Source organism: Manihot esculenta, chromosome 3, assembly GCF_001659605.2.
Source record: "Manihot esculenta cultivar AM560-2 chromosome 3, M.esculenta_v8, whole genome shotgun sequence".
Classification (NCBI taxonomy): Eukaryota; Viridiplantae; Streptophyta; class Magnoliopsida; order Malpighiales; family Euphorbiaceae; genus Manihot; species Manihot esculenta.
Window position 1 is genome coordinate 23,233,818 of NC_035163.2, and position 22,100 is coordinate 23,255,917.

Below are 22,100 nucleotides of genomic sequence, written 5' to 3' on the forward strand. Positions count from 1 at the left end.
TGGATTTATTAATTTTTTATTTAGAATCTGTAGTTTAATTTAATATCAAAATAATACCTTATTTATCACATTTTTAGTAAATAAACTTTTACTTTAAATCCTCTAATTTAATTTATATTAAAATGATATCTCATAGTATCACATAATTTTCAGACGAATTAAAAAATATTGGCATAACAAACAAAATATAATGATTAATTTAAAAAATAAGAAAAATTATATAATTTTATTTATTTTCATCTTTAATTTTGAAATTTAATTTAAATTAAAATGATATCTTGTGATATAATTTTTAAGTATTTGAAAATCATATACATTTTTTACTATTTAGAATGCATACATTTAGGAAAAGGTAATTTTGAAAGAAAACATTATCCCCTTTTAGCGTTAAAATTTCCACGCCTTTTGTGCCGTCTACTTCTAAAAAGCCTAAAGTTTTGGGCTTTTGGCCGGTTAGTGACCGTTGTTGAAATCACACAATGCTCTTCAAGGAAGACATTGTAAAAAATGACATAAGCATTGCAAAAGTATACAGGGGAAAAAGTATATATTTTTTTAATTCTCTTTTTTTTTTCTTTTTTTTTCTCTCCCCCTGAATTTGTCTATAGTACATTTGGATCCTGAGCAGTATCTCATTGCATTAACTGCATACTCTATGATCTAATCCCAAGAAAAATTGTAATTTTAATTGCAGCCTTCCAGTTCCCTTATCATTTACCTTACCTTAGCTTCAGAATTCCCTAAGATGCAAGATTATTGTCCTCATTGTCTTGTTTCTTTTCATAAACTTCCATTTGTGGTTTGAAGATCACATACCAAATCAAACCATCTCCAAAATTTTGATATTCCCAGTAGAATTCGCAGCAACTAAGGTAGACGACTGGGCTCGCCAGCAGACAGATGAAATAAACTGAGCAGGATCATCCATTTCTTGACCTGAAAGCGGATCGGTGTTGTTGAACTTGAATGACAATGCTGGCATGGGGAAAGCTTTATGGTAGATGAATACCTATTCCACAAACAACATCAAATTCAATTTCCAAAAAAGAAGAGAAAAAAGAAAAGGGCAAAACCAAGGTTGCACTAAAGCAAGAGGTTCTCTGTTATTTATATGAGTTTGTAAATAAGGTGGATGCAAGAGATAAGATCTACTCATCCATTAAAGGATAAAACAGAAAGCAACACTGGGGGCTAAAAAATTATAAGCTTCAAGGAGAGATACTACTGAGTGGCCTCACAATGTGAGAATTGTGAAGCCAATGCAAATAACCTCTAAATAATATCTAAGAAAACAAGTGCCCTACCTCATTTGTTTCTGAGCCAGTTGCAATATAACCATCTGATACTGACAAACCCACAAAGTTCTGCAAAATAGAAGAACAAAATCGGGCGATAAATGCATGTTAAACCAGATAAATTTTCACAATAGTATCATATAAGGATAATATGCATCAGAAGAAAAAGCACTAGAGTTTCTATGTTAATTAGATGGCCCCAATTTGACTTCCACATTGACGTATTATCAAATTGTGAAAAATAGGTCTATGGCTTGCCCTCGAATCTTTCTTCACCCATGTAACTTTCAGGTTCAAATTTAAACCTATGATCAGAGGACTGATTGAAATTCAGTCTTCACTAAACAAATTTCAAAAACACTTAATTCATATGGGCCAAAATTAGAATACATGAACCTACAACTTGAGAGCGTAAAAGACCAATTAGCATTGGCCAAAACAAAGGTTTGAAAATTGGACAGAACCGAAGGGAACAAGCAGAAACAACTGGTTCAACACTTGTGAAACTTTACACCAAGCAAATACAGTGTGGATGATCAATATGATCTGAGTTGTATAAATCAAAATTAGTGTGGGACATCATTACGGATTTATTATTTAGTACAAGGATGTTGCTCGAAGATACACGTAATAAATGTGCCTACGAAGCATAAGGGAAGACATCATCACCATGCTGCCAGAAATTAACAGTAACCAGAAAAGCAACAAGGGAATTAATTGACCCATAGATGCCACTACAATGGCTTAAATTTGTACGCCACGCAACTGCATGCAGCACTCGTGGTTGGACAACAACTACTACCTATTAAGAAGTGATACCTGTCTTTATCATAATGCCTTGCAAACAAGTATAGAAGGATGATATATTCTCAAGGACTCTAGAATCTCCAATCTCTAATTTCCAAGATATGCCCTTGCATTTCATCTATTTCAGTTCTAGGGAACCCTAACTCTTACTAGATGAGAGGAACAATCTTCATCATAACTTCCTTTTGTTTTGCAAGTTCCACATGTTGAACCCTCAGGGTCCTTGTATTTCCAACACATCATCAATAATGCAACATAAGAAAGCCATAACCAGACAAATTGACAGTTTAATCTTTATTTCTTTTCTTCTAAATGGTCTTTTAGCTTTACTTGTTCACCTTCACAATTAATTAAATCCCACGGGCTATAAATCCGCAAAACTTAATGTACCAATTTCATACATCAATTTTACAAAGTAGTTGGCCTTTCAACATTTAAGACGAGGGTCATCTGCCCAATTGTATAGATTTCATGTCTGTGATTAGGTGGTTCCAGAAATGTCAAAGCAAGCATATTTGGGGTAAGATGAAGGGCAGTGCTTCTCATACTAAGCTGTAAAATTATATCAATTTTATTTGAATCAAACCTGATGAGTTGTATTAAGCAAGTCCAAAGCAGTGTGACTGTGCAATTTTAGGCACATAAACATAAGTTTGTATTTGCCATATCATAATTCCATGTCAAATTTAAATTAGTCCATAGGCAAAACTAACAATCAAATTAAAAACACAACCAGCTTTTATCCAACACCTTTCACAGAAGAAGTCCTAAAATAAACTTACAGATGCTTGATATAACACAAAAAGTGAATGTACCTTAATGTTCATGTGGCCCGTGAATGATTGAAGGGGAGTATCAATAACCCGAGATGTACACATTGACAAATCCCAGAGCTTTAATGTGTTATCCGTGGATGCAGAAACAAGATTTGTTGGGTCTACAAACCTCACATAACTCACAGTTTTATTGTGTCCAACCAATGTGCATAACGGAACTTTTGAGTTACGAAGATCATAATAATAAATTCTATGATCTGCTGAACCAAATGCAAGAAAACGGCTAGATTCCAAGGGAAATTGAACAGAGCAGACATTAGCCTTTGTTCTGATTGTACCAATACTTACTCCCTGCAGTAGCAACCCACGTAAGAGGAACAACTTATCATACATCTGGAATTAAAAAACTAAATGACAAACTAAATGATATTAGTACGTTTAGTTTCAAAGCTGACATCCACCAAGTGCAAGAATAGAATTGCCTGATCGATATTCCAGAGCTTAACAGAACAATCATCACTCCCGCTAGCTAACATTGTTGGATCCGCTGATGAAAAGTCAATAGACCATACACGCCTCTCATGTTCTCTCATTTCTGTTAGTACTTGACTTCTTGTGACATCCCACACCTAAATATGTTGAGCAGCTCGTTAAATATCAAGCAATATAGAGATAAAAGGTGAATAAAATAAGAGAACCAACCTACCTGCACCACACCTTCAAAGTTACTAGAGGCAATCTGGCTTTTAATGTAACTGTTCCAGCACACACTGCTTAGTTTTGACCTGCTAGCCATCTCCACAACAGGATAGTGTATATCACGATTTTCATTTATAGCCGCATCACATTCAAATACTTTTATCTTCTTATTCACACCAGCTGTAGCAAAAAATTCTCCATCACGATCAAAACTAAGGGAGCAAACTAGGTTTGAAGAGTTTAACAAATCGCCTTGTTTCAAATCAGCCTTAACTTTTAACTTGCTGAAAGATAAGTATTTGCAAAAGCCCTCTAGAAATGGACTTATCCATCCCCTCCTACTCTCAATGTACAGCTCTTTTGGTGCTAAGTTATCAATGGAGCTTCTTTCAGTAACAACAATAGAACCTCTCCCATCACTACTCATTGGTGAATGCCTAGTAAATGGTTTCCCTGATGGTCTTACTGGCCTGCATCTTGTCAAAAAATATGCCGACTCTAATTGCTTAAAATTGTTCATCAACCGTGAACTTTTGAAGAGTAGACTTCCTTGAGTTTCTGTGATCATATCTGAGTTCTGACCATCATCTAGATTATCATCACATTCCTCTACATCAAGAATCTGAATGCCTGGTCGAAATCGCTTTCTAGAAACCAAGCTAGATGACTCATCATTATCAACAATACTCAATTGAGGGAGATTTGATGCTAAATTATCATCTTTCGTTCTTTCAGAACATGAGCCTCCTTTTTTCATAAGAAATGTTTGATGTACCATAACTTCTTCAATATCAGAACACAGAAGGGAAACAGTATCTTGCAACTTATCAGCAGCTTCCTGTTTTCTTTGCTGTATCAGCAGAAGGAATTCCAGCAATGATTCCTGCTCCTCTATTCTCTCCCTAAGTTGAATTGCTGCTTCGCGTTCTTCCAAATTATCTCTTGGTTCATTAAGGAACTCGCTTTGTAACAACTCACTGTCACACAAGATATGAAAGAGCAAATACCATAATGACTTAATTTCATATTAGTTAAATAAAATTATACCAGAATGCTTTTGTGTCTCAAAAGTGTTGAGATTGTTTCTGTCATTGTAGAAAGTAAATATTGATAGATGTATCAGTTGCTTAACCTTAGTGATTGTATGATTATAAACTTGATTTTTTTTTCTGTTTAGATACATACTCTCATGTATAAATAGGTTGTAATCTCTATTGTAATAGATAACAAATACTGTCTTTCTACATGGTATCAGAGCCTCACCTATTAATATTTAAATTTTTTTTTGGAGACTTAGGGCTCAGTTCATTTCGATTACCCATATAGAGTAACATTTGGATCTTACTGCCCCCTAGAAAGGACGCTGGAGCGCCGGCGAAGCTTTCCTGAAGAGCCGATGGGCGTTTCGCCAGCAAGTGGGCCTCACGCGCTGCGACAATGACCTGCCGCAATTCCACGTGCCGGCGCGTCACTGCTTCGGTCACTGTCGCCGCACCGTCCCCTTGTTAGATCTGTGGTTCGTTTGTCGTTCGGGTGTTGGGTGGAGGTGCTTTTGGTACTGTTCATATTCGGGCACTATTCACCAGGTACTGTTCACCATCTGATTTGATTCGTTCTCAATAGCCATCGGGTACTGTTCATATTTGGGCACTATTCACCAGGTACTGTTCACTTCTGATTCTGTGTTTATTTCTATTGCTTTGAGTTGGTTGTCCTTATGGCTGAAGTTAAAACCACCGTAACTGATATTTTTATTGCTTTGGGTTGGTTGTCCTTACGACTGAAGTTAAAACCACTGTGACTGATGTGATTCCTATGATGACTAAAATTATGGAACACAAATTGAATGGATCTAATTTTTTGGATTAAAGTAAGACTATCCGTATTTATTTACGAAATATTGAAATAGATGATCATTTTATTAGGATCCTCCAACTCATGAAACTCATAGAGATTGGATGAGGGATGATACTCGATTGTTTTTGCAGATCCGAAATTCTATTCATAGTGAGGTGATTAGTCTTATTAATCACTGTGAATTTGTTAAAGGGTTAATGGAGTATTTGAAATTTCTATATTCTGGCAAAGGGAATATTTCCCGTATTTATGATGTGTGTAAAACATTTTACCGAGCTAAGAAAAATGATAGAATTTTGACATCATATTTTATGGATTTTAAAAGAGTTTACGAAGAACTAATGTATTGATGCCTTTTAGTACAGATGTGAAAACTCAACAAGATCAACGAGAGCAAATGGTTGTTATGAGCTTTCTTGCAAGTCTCCCTCCAGTGTTTGAGACAGCTAAATCTCAGATTCTTTTTGACTTTGAAATATCATTGTCACATGATATGTTCACTAGGGTGTTGCATACAGAGTCTCCAATTCCTTCAAACCCCACTAGTGCCCTTGTTAGCCGCAATGACAGTGGCACACAGAATAACAAAGGTGGGCAAAGGGGAGGTTTTAATGGTAGTTGTTGAATTTGGCCCAGGTGTAACAGTCAGCTGCCTGCTTGGCGGAATTGCGGCAACTGACCGTCCCACAACGGAAGATTGAAAGAAAAATTGATTTGTATATAATAGCTATCACAGAACTACTAAATAACTTGGGTTAACCATTTTGGGCCAAGTGGAAAGTGGGCCTAAAAGTTATTTGGGCCAGTTTGGGTCCGGTTGTTTCAATTGGTATCAGAGCCACCCTGGGTCAGACAAATTGTGCGGAGCTAGTGGGCCTGCGAGGAAAGGGCTACCCGTGAAAGACGAGGTGGAGCCGCTCGAGGTACTAGCGAACCACAATACCCAAGGGTCCGGTCCTGATTAGCAATTGTAATGAATTCAGTTGCGACGAGGACGTCGCAAATTTAGCGGGACCGAATGTAGCGGTCAGCTGCTTCAGCTGCCTGCTTGCGGATTTGCGGCGCAAATCCGTCCCACATCGGCAGAAAATGAAAAAGTAGAATTGTATATAATAGCTAGTACGAAACTACTAAATAACTTGGGTTAACCATTTTGGGCCAAGTGGAAAATGGGTCCAAAAGTTATTTGGGCCAGTTCGGGCCCGGCTGTTTCAATTGGTATCAGAGCCACCCTGGGTCAGAAAAATTGTGCGGAGCTAGTAGGCCTGCGAGGAAAGGGCTACCCGTGAGAGACGAGGTGGAGCCACCCGAGGTACTAGCGAACCACAATACCTAAGGGTCCGGTCCTGGTTAGCAATTGTAATGAATTCAGTTGCGACGAGGACGTCGCAAAATTTAGCGGGACCGATTGTAACAGTCAGCTGCCTGCTTGGCGGAATTGCGGCAACTGACCGTCCCACATCGGAAGATTGAAAGAAAAATTGATTTGTATATAATAGCTAGCACAAAACTACTAAATAACTTGGGTTAACCATTTTGGGCCAAGTGGAAAATGGGTCCAAAAGTTATTTGGGCCAGTTCGGGCCCGGCTGTTTCACCAGGCCTAACTCACCCCAATGCTAGCTCAAGAGGGAGGAGTGCCTATGGCCATATAAGGGACACATTACCCCTTTCCACAACTGATGTGGGATTCAACACACCCCCTCACGCCCAGAATTTTTTACTGGTGCGTGACATATTTATAGGAGGCCCAACATCGGATGGAAAGGCTCTGATACCATGTTAAATTTAGGCCAGTCCTAACTCACTCCAAAAACTAGCTCGAGGAGGAGTGCCTATGACCCATATAAGGAGCACATTACTCCTTTCCCAAACCGATGTGGGATTCATTATATCCTCTCACGCCCAAGACCACAATGGATTGTGATATATTCATGGGAGGCCCAATATGGGTGGGGAGGCTCTGATACCATGTTGAATTTGGCCCAGGCCTAACTCGCCCCAAAAGCTAGCTCAAGAGGTAGGAGTGCCTATGGCCCATATAAGGGGCACATTACCCCTTTCCACAACCGATGTGGGATTCAACAGTAGTAAAGGATCTCAGCATTCTGGAAAAACAGGTCCTACTTCTGACTCAGGAGGAATCATTTGTTATTACTGCTGTGAACTAGGACATACTAAGAAGACATGTCAGAAACTACAGAATAAGAATCAGCGCACACAAATGGCGCATATGGCACATGAGGCCTCTTCAGATCAGGGAATTTTGATATCTGCAGATGAGTATGCACAATTCAACCAATACTAGACATCTCTGAAATCCTCTAACTCCTCTATCGCTGCAATTCCCAAGTCAGGTAACTCTATTGCATGTCTTGTATCTCATCCTCCAAATGGGTTATTGATTCTGGTGCTAGCGATCATATGTCAGGTAATTCTACCCTTTTGTCCAATCTTGAGTCTCAAGCATCGTCTTCTTATGTTACTCTTGCTGATGGCACTAAATCTTTTGTCATGAGTTCTGGTCATATCAACTTAACCCCTTCTCTTTCTGTATCCTCTGTATTATGTCTCCCTAAGTTCACATTTAATTTGCTTTCCGTTAGTAAACTCACTAGTACATTGAATTGTTGTGTCTCATTCTTTCCTAATCACTATGTTTTTCAGGATCTTTCGACGAAACAGATTATTAATAGAGGGCGTGAGGCAGAGGGTCTTTACATCTTGGATCAACAACTACCTAGATCTCTTGCATATTCCACGTGTTTAACACCTTTTGATGTTCATTGTCGTTTGGGGCATTCTTCTCTCTCAATTTTGAAGAAGTTATATCCACAGTTTCATTCTTTGTCTGTTTTAGATTGTGAGTCTTATCAATTTGCCAAACATAATCGTTTACCTACAGTGTCTCGAGTCAATAAACGAGCTTCGTCCCCCTTTGAGTTAGTACATTCAGATGTTTAGGGTCCTTGCCCTACTGTGTCTAAGTTTGGCTTTAAGTACTTTGTTACTTTTGTTGATAATTTCTCTCGTACTACTTTGTTATTTTTAATGAAGAGTCATTCAGAATTATTCTTTATATATTGTGCATTTTATGCTGAAATCCCAACCCAATTCAATATTTTCATTCGTATATTGCAAAGTGATAATGCTAAAGAGTATCTCTCTGGGGAATTTCAATCTTATTTGTTACAAAAAGGGATTCTTCATCAGTCCTCTTATGTTGACACTCCTTCACAAAATGGAGTTGCCGAAAGAAAAAATTGACATCTTCTTGAAGTAGCTAGAGGCCTCTTATTCCAAATGAAAGTACCTAAATACTTTTGGGCTGATGCTGTATCCACTGCTTTTTTTTTATCAATCGCATGCCTTTCTCCATCATTCATGGTGATATCCCTTATAACATTTTGTTTTCCACTAAATCTTTGTTTCCTATTGAGCCACATATCTTTGATTGTACTTGTTTTGTTTGTAATGTTCGTCCACAAGTTACTAAATTGGATCCCAAATCACTCAAATGTGTCTTCCTTGGCTACTCTCGACGTCAGAAAAGGTATCGTTGTTTTTCTCCTGATCTGAATCAGTATCTTGTGTCTGCTGATGTAACATTCTTTGAGTCCACTCCATTTTTTCTACCATCATCTGTTTATAACACCCAGGGGGAAGAAGATGACCTCTTGTTATACATTGTTCGCTCTCTGTCTCCTCAGACTACTCCTACACCTTCCGCTTATGTGTCAGGTCGCTCTCCCATCTTTCATGTGTATTCTAGACGCTTAGAGGACTCTAACTCTGCTTCGCTACCCGCTTATTCGTTGACAGATCCTACTCCCATTGATCCTTCACTGTCTGATTTGGATTTGCCCATTACTCTTTGCAAAGGTAAACATACTTGCATTCATCCTATTTCGTCTTGTATCTCTTATGATCAATTATCCCCTTCTTCTCGTTGTTTTGCCACTGCTTTAGATTCTATTTCAGACCCCAAAACTGTTATTGAGGTTTTGTCCCATCCTGGTTGGCGTGCTGTAATAGAAGAGGAAATGATGGTCCTCGACACTAATGGTACTTGGGAGTTGATGTCCTTGTCCCTAGGGGGCTATTGGGTGTAAATGGGTGTTTGCAGTGAAAGTAAACTCTGATGGATCTATTGCTCGCCTCAAAGCCCGTTTAGTGGCCAAAGATTATGCTCAAACTTATGGAGTTGACTATTCTGATACATTCTCTTCAATTGTCAAGTTCGCATCCATTCGATTGTTTATTTCCATGGTAGCTACACATGATTGGCTTTTATATCAACTGGATATTAAAAATGTTTTTCTTCATGGTGACCTTCAGGAGGAGATTTATATTGAGCAACCACCTGGTTTTGTTGCTCAGAGGGAGTCAGGCAAGGTTTATAGACTTCAAAAATCCCTTTATGGCTTGAAACAGAGTCCTTGAGCATGGTTTGGCAGGTTTACTGAGGTGGTCCAACAGTTTGGAATGAAGATGAGTAAGTGTGATCACTCAGTATTTTATAGAAATTCTGATAGTGGAGTAGTTTTGCTTGTAGCATATGTGGATGATATTGTTATCACAGGAAGTGATGTTGTTGGCATCACGTCGCTAAAAGAATTTCTTAAAACACAGTTTCATACAAAAGATTTGGGCTCCTTGAAATATTTCTTGAGAATAGAAGTTATGCGGTGTAAGAAAGGCATTTTCTTATCTTAAAGAAACTATGTTTTGATTTGTTGGCAGAAACAGAAAAATTAGGTGCTAAGCCTTGTAGTGCCCCAATGACCTCTAACCTTCAACTTACCATAGAAGACAGTGAGCCATTTGCAGATCCTAAAAGGTATAGAAGATTAGTTGACGAGCTGAATTATTTGACGGTGACTCGTTCTGATATTGCATATTCAGTGAGTGTGGTAAGTCAGTTTATGTCCTCCCCTACTATTGCCCAGTGGAATGCTCTGGGATAGATTCTTTATTACCTTAAAGGGCCCCAGGGCAAGGCCTATTCTATGGTAACCATGGGCACTCAAATATTGAATATTTTTCTGATGGTGAATGGGCAGGCTCGAAGGTTGATAGGAGGTCAACTACTAGATATTGTGTTTTTGTGGGAGGTAACCTGATCTCATGGAAAAGTAAGAAGCAAAATGTGGTCTCCCGTTCTAGTGCCGAATCTGAATATCGAGTCATGGCACAAACCATTTGTGAAGTCTTGTGGGTACGTCAACTATTGGAAGAAGTTGGGTTCACAAATTCAGTGCCTGCTAAGTTGTGGTGTGATAATCAAGCAGCTATCCACATTGCCTCCAATCCAGTATTTCATGAGAGGACTAGACACATCGAGATTGATTGTCATTTTGTTCGTGAGAAGGTCCAACAAAAGATAATATCAACAGGACATATCCGAACTGGAGAATAACTAGAAGATAACTTCACTAAAGCTCTAAATGGAACTCGAGTTGTTTATATATGTAACAAGTTGGGCATTATTAATATCTATGATCCAACTTGAGAGGAGTGTTATAGGTTATAGGAAGTAAATATCTTAATATAGGAAGTAAATATTGATAGATGTGTCAGTTGCTTAATCTTAAAGATTGTATGATCATAGGTTTGATTTTCCTTCTTGTTTAGATACAGTCTCTCATGTATAAATAGGTGGTAATCTCTATTATAATAGATAACAAATATTGTCTTTCTACAGTTTCTATAAATAGTCTAGATTTATAGTGATTGTGTACATAATTGGGGATATAATTATGTGATATGATTGGAATATGATCAGGCTATAATTAAGGAATTAATTTATTTTTTCACCTAGTATGTACTCTTGTAACTTGTATATATACTCCAATTGGCTTGAGGGGAATAATCAAATATTTTTTCTCAAAACTTTTGCTTTTTTCTTTTTTTCATCAATAGTTTCATAATATTAGAGCTAAGAAACTTGGTTCACCTGTGAGTAGCAGATCTGTCACCTTACTTTGGTGACTTTCTGAAAATCAGTTAGTCTCACCACCTAGCCCATTCTCCTTGCTGGCTTCCGATTGGCTTCCCGGTGAAGCACTGCCACCAGAACCGGTCCCACGCGCCTCCACGTGCCGCTCCAAGCAATCTGTCTCTGGCCACACGCTGGCGTGTGAACCATCCTCCGGCGACTCCAACCCAGTAGGTCCGGTCGCTTGCCCACCCCGTCTTCACATGCCCCTTGTGGACAGTAAGGTCGGATTTACTGTTCACAGGCACAGATCCTTCTTTTTTTTAGCAGATTCAGATTCAATCTCCATGGCCCAATCAAATATTGTCCATTCTAGTAATTCTTTTGCTTATCTAACCAAATCTTTTTCCATTGGTTCATGAATTTTCGACTCTGGTGCTTCTGATTATATCTCTGGTAATCCCTCTCTTTTCTCTACTCTTTTTTCACCTTCTACACCATCTAAAGTCACATTAGCTAATAGTTTACAACTCAAGTTAAAGGGATCGGTAACGTATATCTCCTTTCTTCTATCCCCTTGACTAATGTTTTATTTACCCTTGAATGTCCATACAACCTAATCTCTTATCTCTGTTAGCAAATTGACTAAAGATCTTCACAGTTCAGTCATCTTTACTGCTGAATCTGTGGTTGTGCAGGACTGGAATACTGGGAAGATGATTGGAGCAGGATATGAGTCACAAAGATTGTACTATTTTTCCACTTTTAACTCTCTAATTGCTTTTGTGTCTTCCACCTCCGCTGAACTCATTCATAGTCATTGGGGAAATCCAAGTCTGAACAAGTTACAAAAACTGGTTCCTAGCATCTCTTTATTGCCTTTTTTAGAATGTGAGTCTTGTCAACTCGGGAAGCAAACTCGAGCTTTTTTTTCCAAGCGAATCAATAATAAAGCCACTTCTACATTTGACATTGTTAATTCAAATATTTGGACTCCAAATCGGGGTTAATATAACTCTGGGATTTCAATATTTTGTTACCTTTATTAATGACTATTCTCGTTGCACTATCGTTCTGAGTTGTTCCCTATTTTTCAAAAGTTTTATACTAAAATCCATAATCAATTTGGTATTCGCATTAAGATACTGCGAAGTGATAATGCAAGAGAATATTTGTCATCCTCATTCACTCATTTCTTGTCTACTCAGAGTATTACTCACCAAACTTCTTGCTCTTATACCACACAACAAAATGGAGTTGCCGAGTGAAAAAATGGGCATTTAATTGAAATAGCCTACACTTTACTCCTACATCACAATGTTCCGTTGCAATTTTGGAGGGAAGCTGTCCTCACCGCCTGTTACTTGATTAACCGAATGCCTTCCTCTATTTTGCAGCATCAAAATCCTCACTCTGTCCTATTTCCTAACTAGAATTCCACCCGGTTGCCTCTGCGTGTTTTCGGATGCATATGCTTTATTCATGATCATACTCCTGGCAAAGACAAACTCCAGCCCAAATCAGTTAAATGTGTTTTTATCGGCTATTCACGGCTTCAAAAAGGTTACAAATACTATAATCCTATTACTAACAGACATTTTGTGTTTGCAAATGTTACCTTTTTTGAAACCTCTCTTTACTTTTCTTCTAGTCCAACACACAAAACTTTTGTCCCTAGAGCTTTGCATATACCTCCGACTCTTATTTCTCCTTTGCCGCAAGTGTATTTATCTCCCACTCCTATGTCACTTTTTCAGGTCTACACACGTCAGCCTTGGTACTAAACCATCTAGGAGCCTTTCCTCCTCTCACCGTCGACGCCAGGAGAATCTTCGGACTGTCGCCGACCAATCACCCAGCTCTGACACAGGAAAAGCCCGCGCGTGTCCCATCACCTGACGCTGCTTTGCCGCTCCGATCACTCTGGCGACGATTCCGACCATCTTTTAGGCTTTTCCGTGCTGCTACCCGGTCTTTTGGTGAATCGATTGGGCTCTCTTGTGTGTACAACCTTGGGTACCTTCTATTCTTTCACGGTTCATAAATCTTTACCATGGCGGAAGCTAAAAGGGTCTCGATTTCTAACTCTGATTACTCATCCTCCGGTGCCACATCTAATTTTGTAAAGTTAGGTAATGCTTCCACTCTTAATAATATTCCATGGATTATCGATTCTGGAGCAAATAGACACATGACAGGCTCTTCTAAAGGCTTTCTCAATTATTTTCCTTCTCTAACCAAAGATATTGTCAGAATTGCTGATGACTCTTTTACTCTCATATCCGGAACAGGTTCTGTTATTTGCACATCCAACATTAAATTATCATTTATCGTTCATGTTTCCCACTTTCTTGTCAATCTTTTATCAGTAAGTGCTATCACCAATGCCCTTAACTGTAAAATTGAATTCTTTCCTGATCATTGTATTATTCAAGATCTTCGCACAAGAAAGAGGATTGGCAATGGTAGGCTGCATGATAGCTTATATATGTTGCTTATATATGTTGGAGGGTGATCCAGATTCTTCGATATCTCAAGCCTGTTTTGGAGAAAATAAAGATATCAATCAGGAAATAATACAGTGGCACAGGCGGTTAGGGCATCCATCTTTGTCTTAGAAAAACTTTATCCTAATTTGTTTACTAGAACTTAGTTTGATTCTCTATTTTGTGATGCGTGTGAATATGCTAAACACACTAGAACATCCTATCCTTTGAGTCATAATAAAAGCCAAATTCCCTTTGCGACTATTCATTCTGATGTTTGGGGGCCTACTCAAACTGTCTCCTTGTCTGGTAATCGATGGTTTGTCACCTTTATTGATTGTTGCACTCGAATGACTTGGGTCTATTTGATTAAAGCTAAAAGTGATGTCTTTTCTTGTTTTCAATCCTTTCAGAAAATGGTTTGTGCTCAATTTGATACTAAGGTGAAAATTTTGAGAACTGACAATAGAAGAGAATACATGGATAGTAGCTTTTCTGCTTATTTGGAGAGTAATGGGATAGTACACCAAACTAGTTGTCCTTATACTAGTACTCAAAATGACGTTGCTGAGAGGAAAAATAGGCATCTCTTGGAGGTAGCTCGATCTCTTATGTTCACCATGAATCTACCCAAAGCATGAATCTACCCAAAGCATATTGGGGAGATGCAATTCTTGTATCTCTTTATCTTATCAATAGAATGCCTCTCAAGACCCTTAACTTTATGAGTCCTCTGGAGGTTGTACAAGAGAAGTTGATTTATCAGAGATTGGTAGGAAAGTTGATTTATCTCTCATACACTCGACCAAATATAGCCTATGCTATTAGCTTAGTCAGCCAATTCATGCATGACCCTCGCGAGACTCATATGCAAGTTGTACTTCGCATCTTAAGATACCTAAAGTCTACGCCAGGGAAAAGGCTTCTTTACTCCAAACACGGTCACCTCCGAGTTGAAGCTTTTACAGATGCAGATTGGGCAGGATCTCTCGATGACATAAGTAGGGATGTAAACGGGTAGGGTACCCGCAAAATTGAGAGTACCCAAACCCGAACCCGATTATATATACAATTCCCGAACCCGTCCCAAACCCGTTTAATATTTTAATTTTACTATCCGAACCCGTCCCAAACCCGATTAACAATACCCGCACAATACCCGAACCCGATTTTTTTAATTCAATTCAATGACAAAAACTACCAAATAAACTACCTAACAGTTGCACAACCCAGCAAACCAGCAGTAGGAGGAGAAAGGTTCAATAACAAGAACCAACAACTCAGCAACCCAGCAAATAATGATTTATAATCAGATAATCAGATTAATTGTCCATAAATTCTAAAAATCAACAGTATTACATTAATCAAATAGCAAATAATTAAATTTTTTAACATTATCCAAATAATCAGATTAATAGTCCATAAATTCTAAAAATCTTTAATAGCAACTAAAAATTCTTTAAAAACGTGCACATAAAAGATCTTGATTATCAAAAAATTTGATTGCAAACCTGAAGAGAGTTCCAGTCAAAGGAGACGTCGCCGACGCCGATTGAGGAGAGGCAAGGCTTGTCTCTAGCGTCAGTGAAGTGGGGGAGAGAAGCGTCAATTGAAAAGAGTAGATGTCACCGACTGGGGAGAGAGAAGGAGATATCGCCGATGCCGACCGGAGAGAGGGAAGAGTTGACTCCAATTGGGAAGTCGGAGATGTCGCCGTTGGAGAGAGAAGGAGATATCGCTGACTGGGGAGAGAGAAGATTTATCGTCGACTGGGGAGAGAAAGGAGACGTCGCCGGTGCCGACTGGGCTGCCGGCACTCGTCAGTGAAGTGGGGGAGAGAGGCGTTGACTGGGAAGTGGGAGATGAAGGAGATATCACTGATTGTGGAGAGAGAAGATTGATCGTCGCTGGGGAGAGAAAGGAGACGTCGCCGGTGCCGACTGGGCTGCCGGCAGTCGTCAGTGAAGTGGGAGAGAGGCGTCGACTGAGAACTATGTGAAGGGAAGCGAGGGAGAGAGGCGCCAACGGAGCGAGGAAAGCGAGTAAAATGAAAAAAGGAATTAGGGATTAGGGTTAGTTTTGTTAGTATAGCTAATCGGGTTCGGGTAACGGGTATCCGATCACCTAATCCTGAACCCTACCCGAATCCGAGACACGTAAAATTTTTCAAACCCGAATCCGCCCAAATCCGTTTTGTAAAAACCCAAATCTGTCCTAATAGGGTTTGGGCGGATTGGGTACCCGTGAAAACCCGCCCGCCTGCCATCCCTAGACATGAGATCCATCTCTGGCTACTGCACAGTTGTAGGAGGGAACCTTGTCACCTGAAGGAGCAAAAAACAAAGTGTTGCTGCTCGATCAAGTACTGAAACAGAATACAGAGCAATGACCTAAAGTGTATGTGAACTCTTATAGTTGCAGAAGTTATTGAAGGAGTTGAGGTTGCCCGAGAGAGACAAGATAACTTTGTATTGTGACAATAAAACTGCTATAAGTATAGCACAAAATCCGGTCCAACATAACCGAACGAAGCACATTGAAATTGATCGGCACTTCATTAAAGAAAAATTAACAGACGGTGTCTTGAGCCTAGTTCATGTGACTTCCACTGGGCAACTTGCGGATGTGTTTACTAAAGAGCTCAACAACAAAATCTATCATAATTTGATTTGCAAGTTGGCCATGTGCGACATTTTTGCACCAACTTGAGGGGGAGTGTTGACTTATTTGTTGATCCTAACTGATTCTAGAGATATGATTTGATTTGATTAGGATCCTTAATTATCTCTATAATTATTATTTGATTATTTGCTTCCTGTTTAGATATAATTCTTTGTGTATAAATAGTCATGTAAACTAATTGTAAAGATTAAGAGTGAAATACAAGAATACTCTAAATTTTCTCAAAATTCTTCAGTAACAAGCTTGGAGTATATGACATGTATACTCTAGTTTGAGGAGGAGTGTTGAGATTGTTTCTATAAATAGTCTAGATTTGTAGTGATTGTGTACATAAATAAGAATATAACTATGTGATATGATTGGGATATGATTAAGTCATAATTAGTAAATTAATTTATTTTCTTACCTACTATGTACTCTTGTAACTAGTATATACACCCCAATTGGCTTGAGGGAAATAATCAAATATTTTCTCTCAAAACTTTTGCTTTTTTCTTCTTCTTTTCATCAATGGTTTCAAGAAGCATGCTTCTTCACTTTATGAAGATAAATGAATGGAAGCTGAAAAATGCCGATCACATCTAGAAAGGCAAAAAGTTGTCTTAAATGTGAATTAGAATGGTTGAGTGATTGAAAAGATCAACATGGCTCGGCTTGGCTTGGCTTGTTGATGTTGAAAATTAAAATTTGCATGAGGCAAGGTTAGACTTGGGACAATGAAATCATAGTACAACCTTGTATTTGTATGTTATTACATAAAGATGAGAGAAGCTACTTTTGAAGTCTTAAAATGAGCTCCATTAATGCATATGGTTTCTATCTTCAATCGCAAGACATGGTAGTTTCTTGGAGTTTTTTTACAAATCATGCATGAAAAGAAAAAGAATTTGAAAATCATGCAAACTGAAAAAGTTTTTTTGAATTTATGGTGTCAAACAAGCTTATTCGACACTCAAAGCGTCGAACAAAGAGTTGAGTGTCGAATAACTCTTTGCATGCCACATTAGCATATCAGATGATATGCTAGTAATGTTCGATACTTATAGTGTCGAATTTGCCTGACACACTGGCAAATATTACCACGTCAGCTACTGTGCATGCAAACTCCGCCTAAGACACTTTACATATTTACATTTCATATCTTTTGAAAGATTATACCAAAAAATTTAGGGTGCTTTAATTTTTAGTCAGCTTGCAACACTTTAGATAATTTTAATCATGAAATGATAGCTCTGTATGAAAACATAAACTAGATTTAGGGCTTTTTATCAACTTGATAAAGGTAAAAAAAAAAAAAAAAAAACTTCAAATTGTTTAAAGTTTTGCAGAGTGACTGAAAATTAAAACCTATAAATTTTTTTGTATAATTTTTTAAAGTATATAAAATGTAAATAGACGAAATTCGTGCAAAGGAGCTGACGTGGCAATGTTCGCCGGCATGTCAAACAAGTTCGACACTATAAGTTTTAAACATTGCCAGCATGTCACCTGACACGCTGACATGGCATGCAAAGAGTTGTTCGACACTTTGAGTGTCGAACAAGCTTGTTTGACGCTATGAATTCGAAAAAACCTTTTTAGTTTGCATGATTTTCTTTTTTTTTTCTTTCTGCATGATTTGAAAAAAAAAAGCTCAGATTCTTGTGCAATCATAAATGAGATAACTAGTACTCATTTGAATTATATGTACAAATGCCCACACATCCACACAAATAAGAATACATGTTACATTTAAACCGTAAAAGGAGGGAAAAATTTGCAAATAATGGATGTAGGAAATGCATATTCACCCCATTTTTGGCCGACTAGCAGGCTCTGGGTGCAACAACCACAGGCAAAATGAAGCTTCTTTTGGCCATTTCAGTAACAACTGAGGAGGAAGAATCCGATGTCTCAGACTAGACATAGTTCTTCTCTTGTCTTCTCTTGAGCTGAAGGGGCAGAACAACTGTTCAGGAGTAGAACTATATCATATGAGCGTAGACAGAAAATCAAGCAGGTTCAGAAATTGCAATCCAGGTCATATAACTTAAAATCCATTTTTGTTCTGATCTTTAATACTTAAATGCAAGAAATTCAGCATTTTTCACTACAAACCTCAAATAGCAGAACTCCCAGTCTGTAGATATCTGAAGCACAAGTGCTTGGTGAACCAGCAATCTCTTCAGGACTAGTGTACCAACTGGTCTCCATGAGCAAAATCTGCTTCATTGGAAAAGGCTGTTTCCTTTCTTCTTCTTCTTGTTCAGCCTTCCTCCTATCACTGATTTTATCTTCAGTGTCCTCCCCAAAAGGTACATTTGTGGCATGAACTGAACTTGATTGAATGCAACTGGCTTCAGATGAAGCATTTTTTGGAGTTGATGCAGGTCGAAAATCTTCACTTCCCAACCTACTACTTTGCTGAAACGTGTCATTAGGCAAGGGAGAAGATGAACTTTTAATCTCCAAGGTTTGGCTGTTCGGTCCATCTTCTAAAGAATCTGACCCAGAATCCGAACAAGAAGCAGACTCAATGAAAGAGACATGGTTAAATGATGTCATTATGAAGCAAGATGGCCGAACATTATGAACAACAATTCCTTGTGAGTGTGCAACATTTACAATCTCAACTATTTGCCTAAATATATGTAAACATTCAAATACATCAACGGATCTTTCAGGTTTGTCCAACCACTGCCTCAAGCTAACATCACCCCATTCTAAGGTTCGGGCAAAAGGGTCAACAGCAGCTTCATCCTTGTAACCCCCAAAAGAACTAACCTGGTTTTTGAGGTTATGGCGCGCCAGCACAACCCTATCAGTCTCCTTTCTAAACCTAGAATAACGAGATGCAGGTCTTGGATTCCAATCTGAGACTCTGGATGTACTTAATCCCCTAGTATTATCAGACTTCTGCAAAGAAGACCCAGAAAAATCCTCCATGGTCAACCCCCTAGAGCTGCATGAAAGCCAGAATAAAAGCATCCAAGAAATGGAAACTCCCTCATTTCCACTGTTAACATTTCAATCAAAACCTCATTTCCATGGACAACCAAAAAGAACTCAACTTCTCATCAATCCATAGCCCAATAACTCAGCTTCTCAAATGCAAAAGCTATCTCCCTGCTTGGCACCAAAGCAAATAAAATGAACTGTTAGTACGTTAAGGTTTTCATCAGACAATAACACAGACACCTTGCCACCAAGAAAATAAGGACTAGTAGAAAAAACACCACACCCATTTTACATACTTTTATCTTCAAATTAAGAAAAGAAAAAAAAAAAAAAAAGAATTGCCAATTCATCCACCGGAACTATAACATAGGATTGAGTTCATATGCACTTCACAAAACAAAAAATAAAAAGCACCTCCAGCACAACCAATGAAAATTAAAATGCATTAAAAATATTCATAGAGAAGTGAGAATTCAAGATACCTTTTTCAAAATACATGAACAAACACGCATGTAGAGTATCTCATCACAAAAACTAAACAAGCACAAGCACCCACCTATGCCCTAGGCTAGAGAGAGATATGACCAAGCACCATCACCAAGAAAGGATCTTCCTCTTCCTGCTGAACCAACTTGAAAATATAACCACAGAACACAACGAGGCTTTAGTTACACTCTGTTGAGAAATACGACAGCCTCAAAAAATTTTCTTTATTTTTCGAAGCAGAAACGAAGACAACAGCTCCACAAAAAACCCACACCATTCCTTTCAATAAAAATAATAAAGGGCTTCTCTCTCTCTCTCCCCCGGGTGCATTTAATATATTATCAGTTTCTTTCTGAAGCATAAGGTTCACTCTTTGGCTCTTCCTCGTTATCTTCCCGCTTTATTCCATACGGGTAACGTGGCACAACCTTGGCCTCAAAGCTCCAAGCTTTTTTTCTCCAACAGAAGCAAAAGGGTAGAATCTGAAAGACCTGTGGGCCATCAATTGCAAATTTAAAAAAGAGAAAGCCTAAAAGTTAAAAATGTTTAATTGATCTAGGTTTTCGTTTTTAGAGAAAACAATGAACTAGATCAGCCAAAATGCATATAAAAATTATTGTGGCGATTAAACCAATACTTAAGAACTTGGGTTGTACTCAGAATATCCATTATTTAATTAAAGAATCTTAACAAGAAAGTAAGCAATTGACCCAAATTAGAAAACCTATACCAGACCAGGAAAAGAAATAAATAGATTTTTGTGAACTAGCATGAATCTTACAAGAGGGACACCGTACTTGCTGTCGCCTGGTGGGTGCCGTATGCCTCTGATCACCAAAACAGGTGATGAGGTCGTGAGAGTTGCGCCGCTAGTTAATGCCGTTGAATGAAGCCATGACCGGATATTGGAGATTGGGGGATGATCACTGGTCAGGCAAAGCCGCTCAGGCTCAGGCATTAAGCAGAGAATGGAAACGCCAAAAGCGGTGCTGGAGAAAATTGTTTTCAAACTCAGTCCCACCATTTCCAACTGCCCAAGATAAAGTAAGAATTTAATTAATATATTACTAAAAATTAACAATTTATATTAAAGTCGCAACACAAAACTAGAAAAGATAACGTAAATGGCTTAAAAAAATGGAACTTGCTTCAAAATTTCAACTTACTAAGCTGTGGAAGAATATTGTTTTAGTGCTTTTCTATAAACATCAGAGTTGAATTTATTGTATATTTTATTTGTCAAAAAGTAATGAAGCAAGTGAAAAATCTCATGAGTTAACAGTCTTTTGAAATTATATTACAGTCAAATAAGGACGGCCAGACTAAAAATGAAATCCAGCAATTGCAGAGAGTGAATCACAGATCATGGGCTAAAAATAAAAAAATTATTATATAATTTCTATCACATAAAAAAAACTGTTTAATTTTATTCATTAAATATTATAAAAATTTTAAAATATCTTTAATATTAAAGACTAATTAATTATTTTTTAAAAAATTTAAAAAATTAATTAATAAATTTTTTAAAAATATCAAAAATAAATAATAAAATATTTAATAGTAAAATTATCAAAAATACTGATCAGTAAACTTTTAGAATGTTAAGACTATTTTAATATATTTTTTAAAATTAAAAAATTAAATCATATTATAGAGTAATTTTTTTAAAAAATTAAAATTTTGGCAAAGAAAATAAAGAAGTAGATATTTGTAGGAGAGGAAAAAAAATCTATTTACATCGCCTAAAGATGAGAAAAATCAACCTAATAAATCACTATGAATCACCATAAAATACCATAATACAAGTTTTAGAGTTTGTTGAAAAATTGTATTTAGAAAATATTTTTTAATAATTTATTTTTTATTTTTTAGCTATAATTTAAATGAATCTGAATTATGTAAAAAATCTAAAATATAAATTAAATCAATTTAGATTTGGAAAAATTATTAAAATAATTTAAAAAGAAAAAATAGAAAAATTATTAAGATAATTCAATAATATATATATATTTGTATTTATATGCAGCATTGTCATAATTTTGAAGTATTATATATATTTTTTTAAGATAAAAGTTTATTTATTTATAAGGAAAACAATACATTTAAATTTTGTAAGTAATAACAAACTTACAAACGT

General features: G+C 37.4%; 1 protein-coding gene across 4 annotated transcripts; it reads right to left on the reverse strand.

Moving 5' to 3' along the window:
- Positions 1–485: 485 nt before the first annotated feature.
- On the reverse strand, positions 486–21,000 carry LOC110612231 (protein SPA1-RELATED 3). Of its 4 annotated transcripts, none has more exons than XR_002487447.2 (9): positions 20,745–21,000; positions 20,034–20,454; positions 18,638–19,645; positions 18,331–18,488; positions 3,585–4,554; positions 3,315–3,507; positions 2,918–3,229; positions 1,305–1,364; positions 486–1,009 (listed from the first exon to the last, which is right to left on the reverse strand). XR_002487447.2 is itself a non-coding variant. In XM_021752955.2 (9 exons), the coding sequence occupies exons 3-9, from the start codon at positions 19,505–19,507 to the stop codon at positions 821–823; spliced, it is 2,706 nt and encodes a 901-aa protein (XP_021608647.1). In that variant the 5' UTR covers positions 19,508–19,645; positions 20,034–20,454; positions 20,761–20,996; the 3' UTR covers positions 486–820. The 4 variants fall into 4 exon arrangements, 3 of the variants coding, with proteins under 3 accessions (XP_021608647.1, XP_021608646.1, XP_021608650.1); XM_021752955.2 differs by having other exon boundaries at positions 3,361–3,507; positions 20,761–20,996; XM_021752954.2 differs by having other exon boundaries at positions 3,361–3,507; positions 20,745–20,996.
- Positions 21,001–22,100: the final 1,100 nt, after the last annotated feature.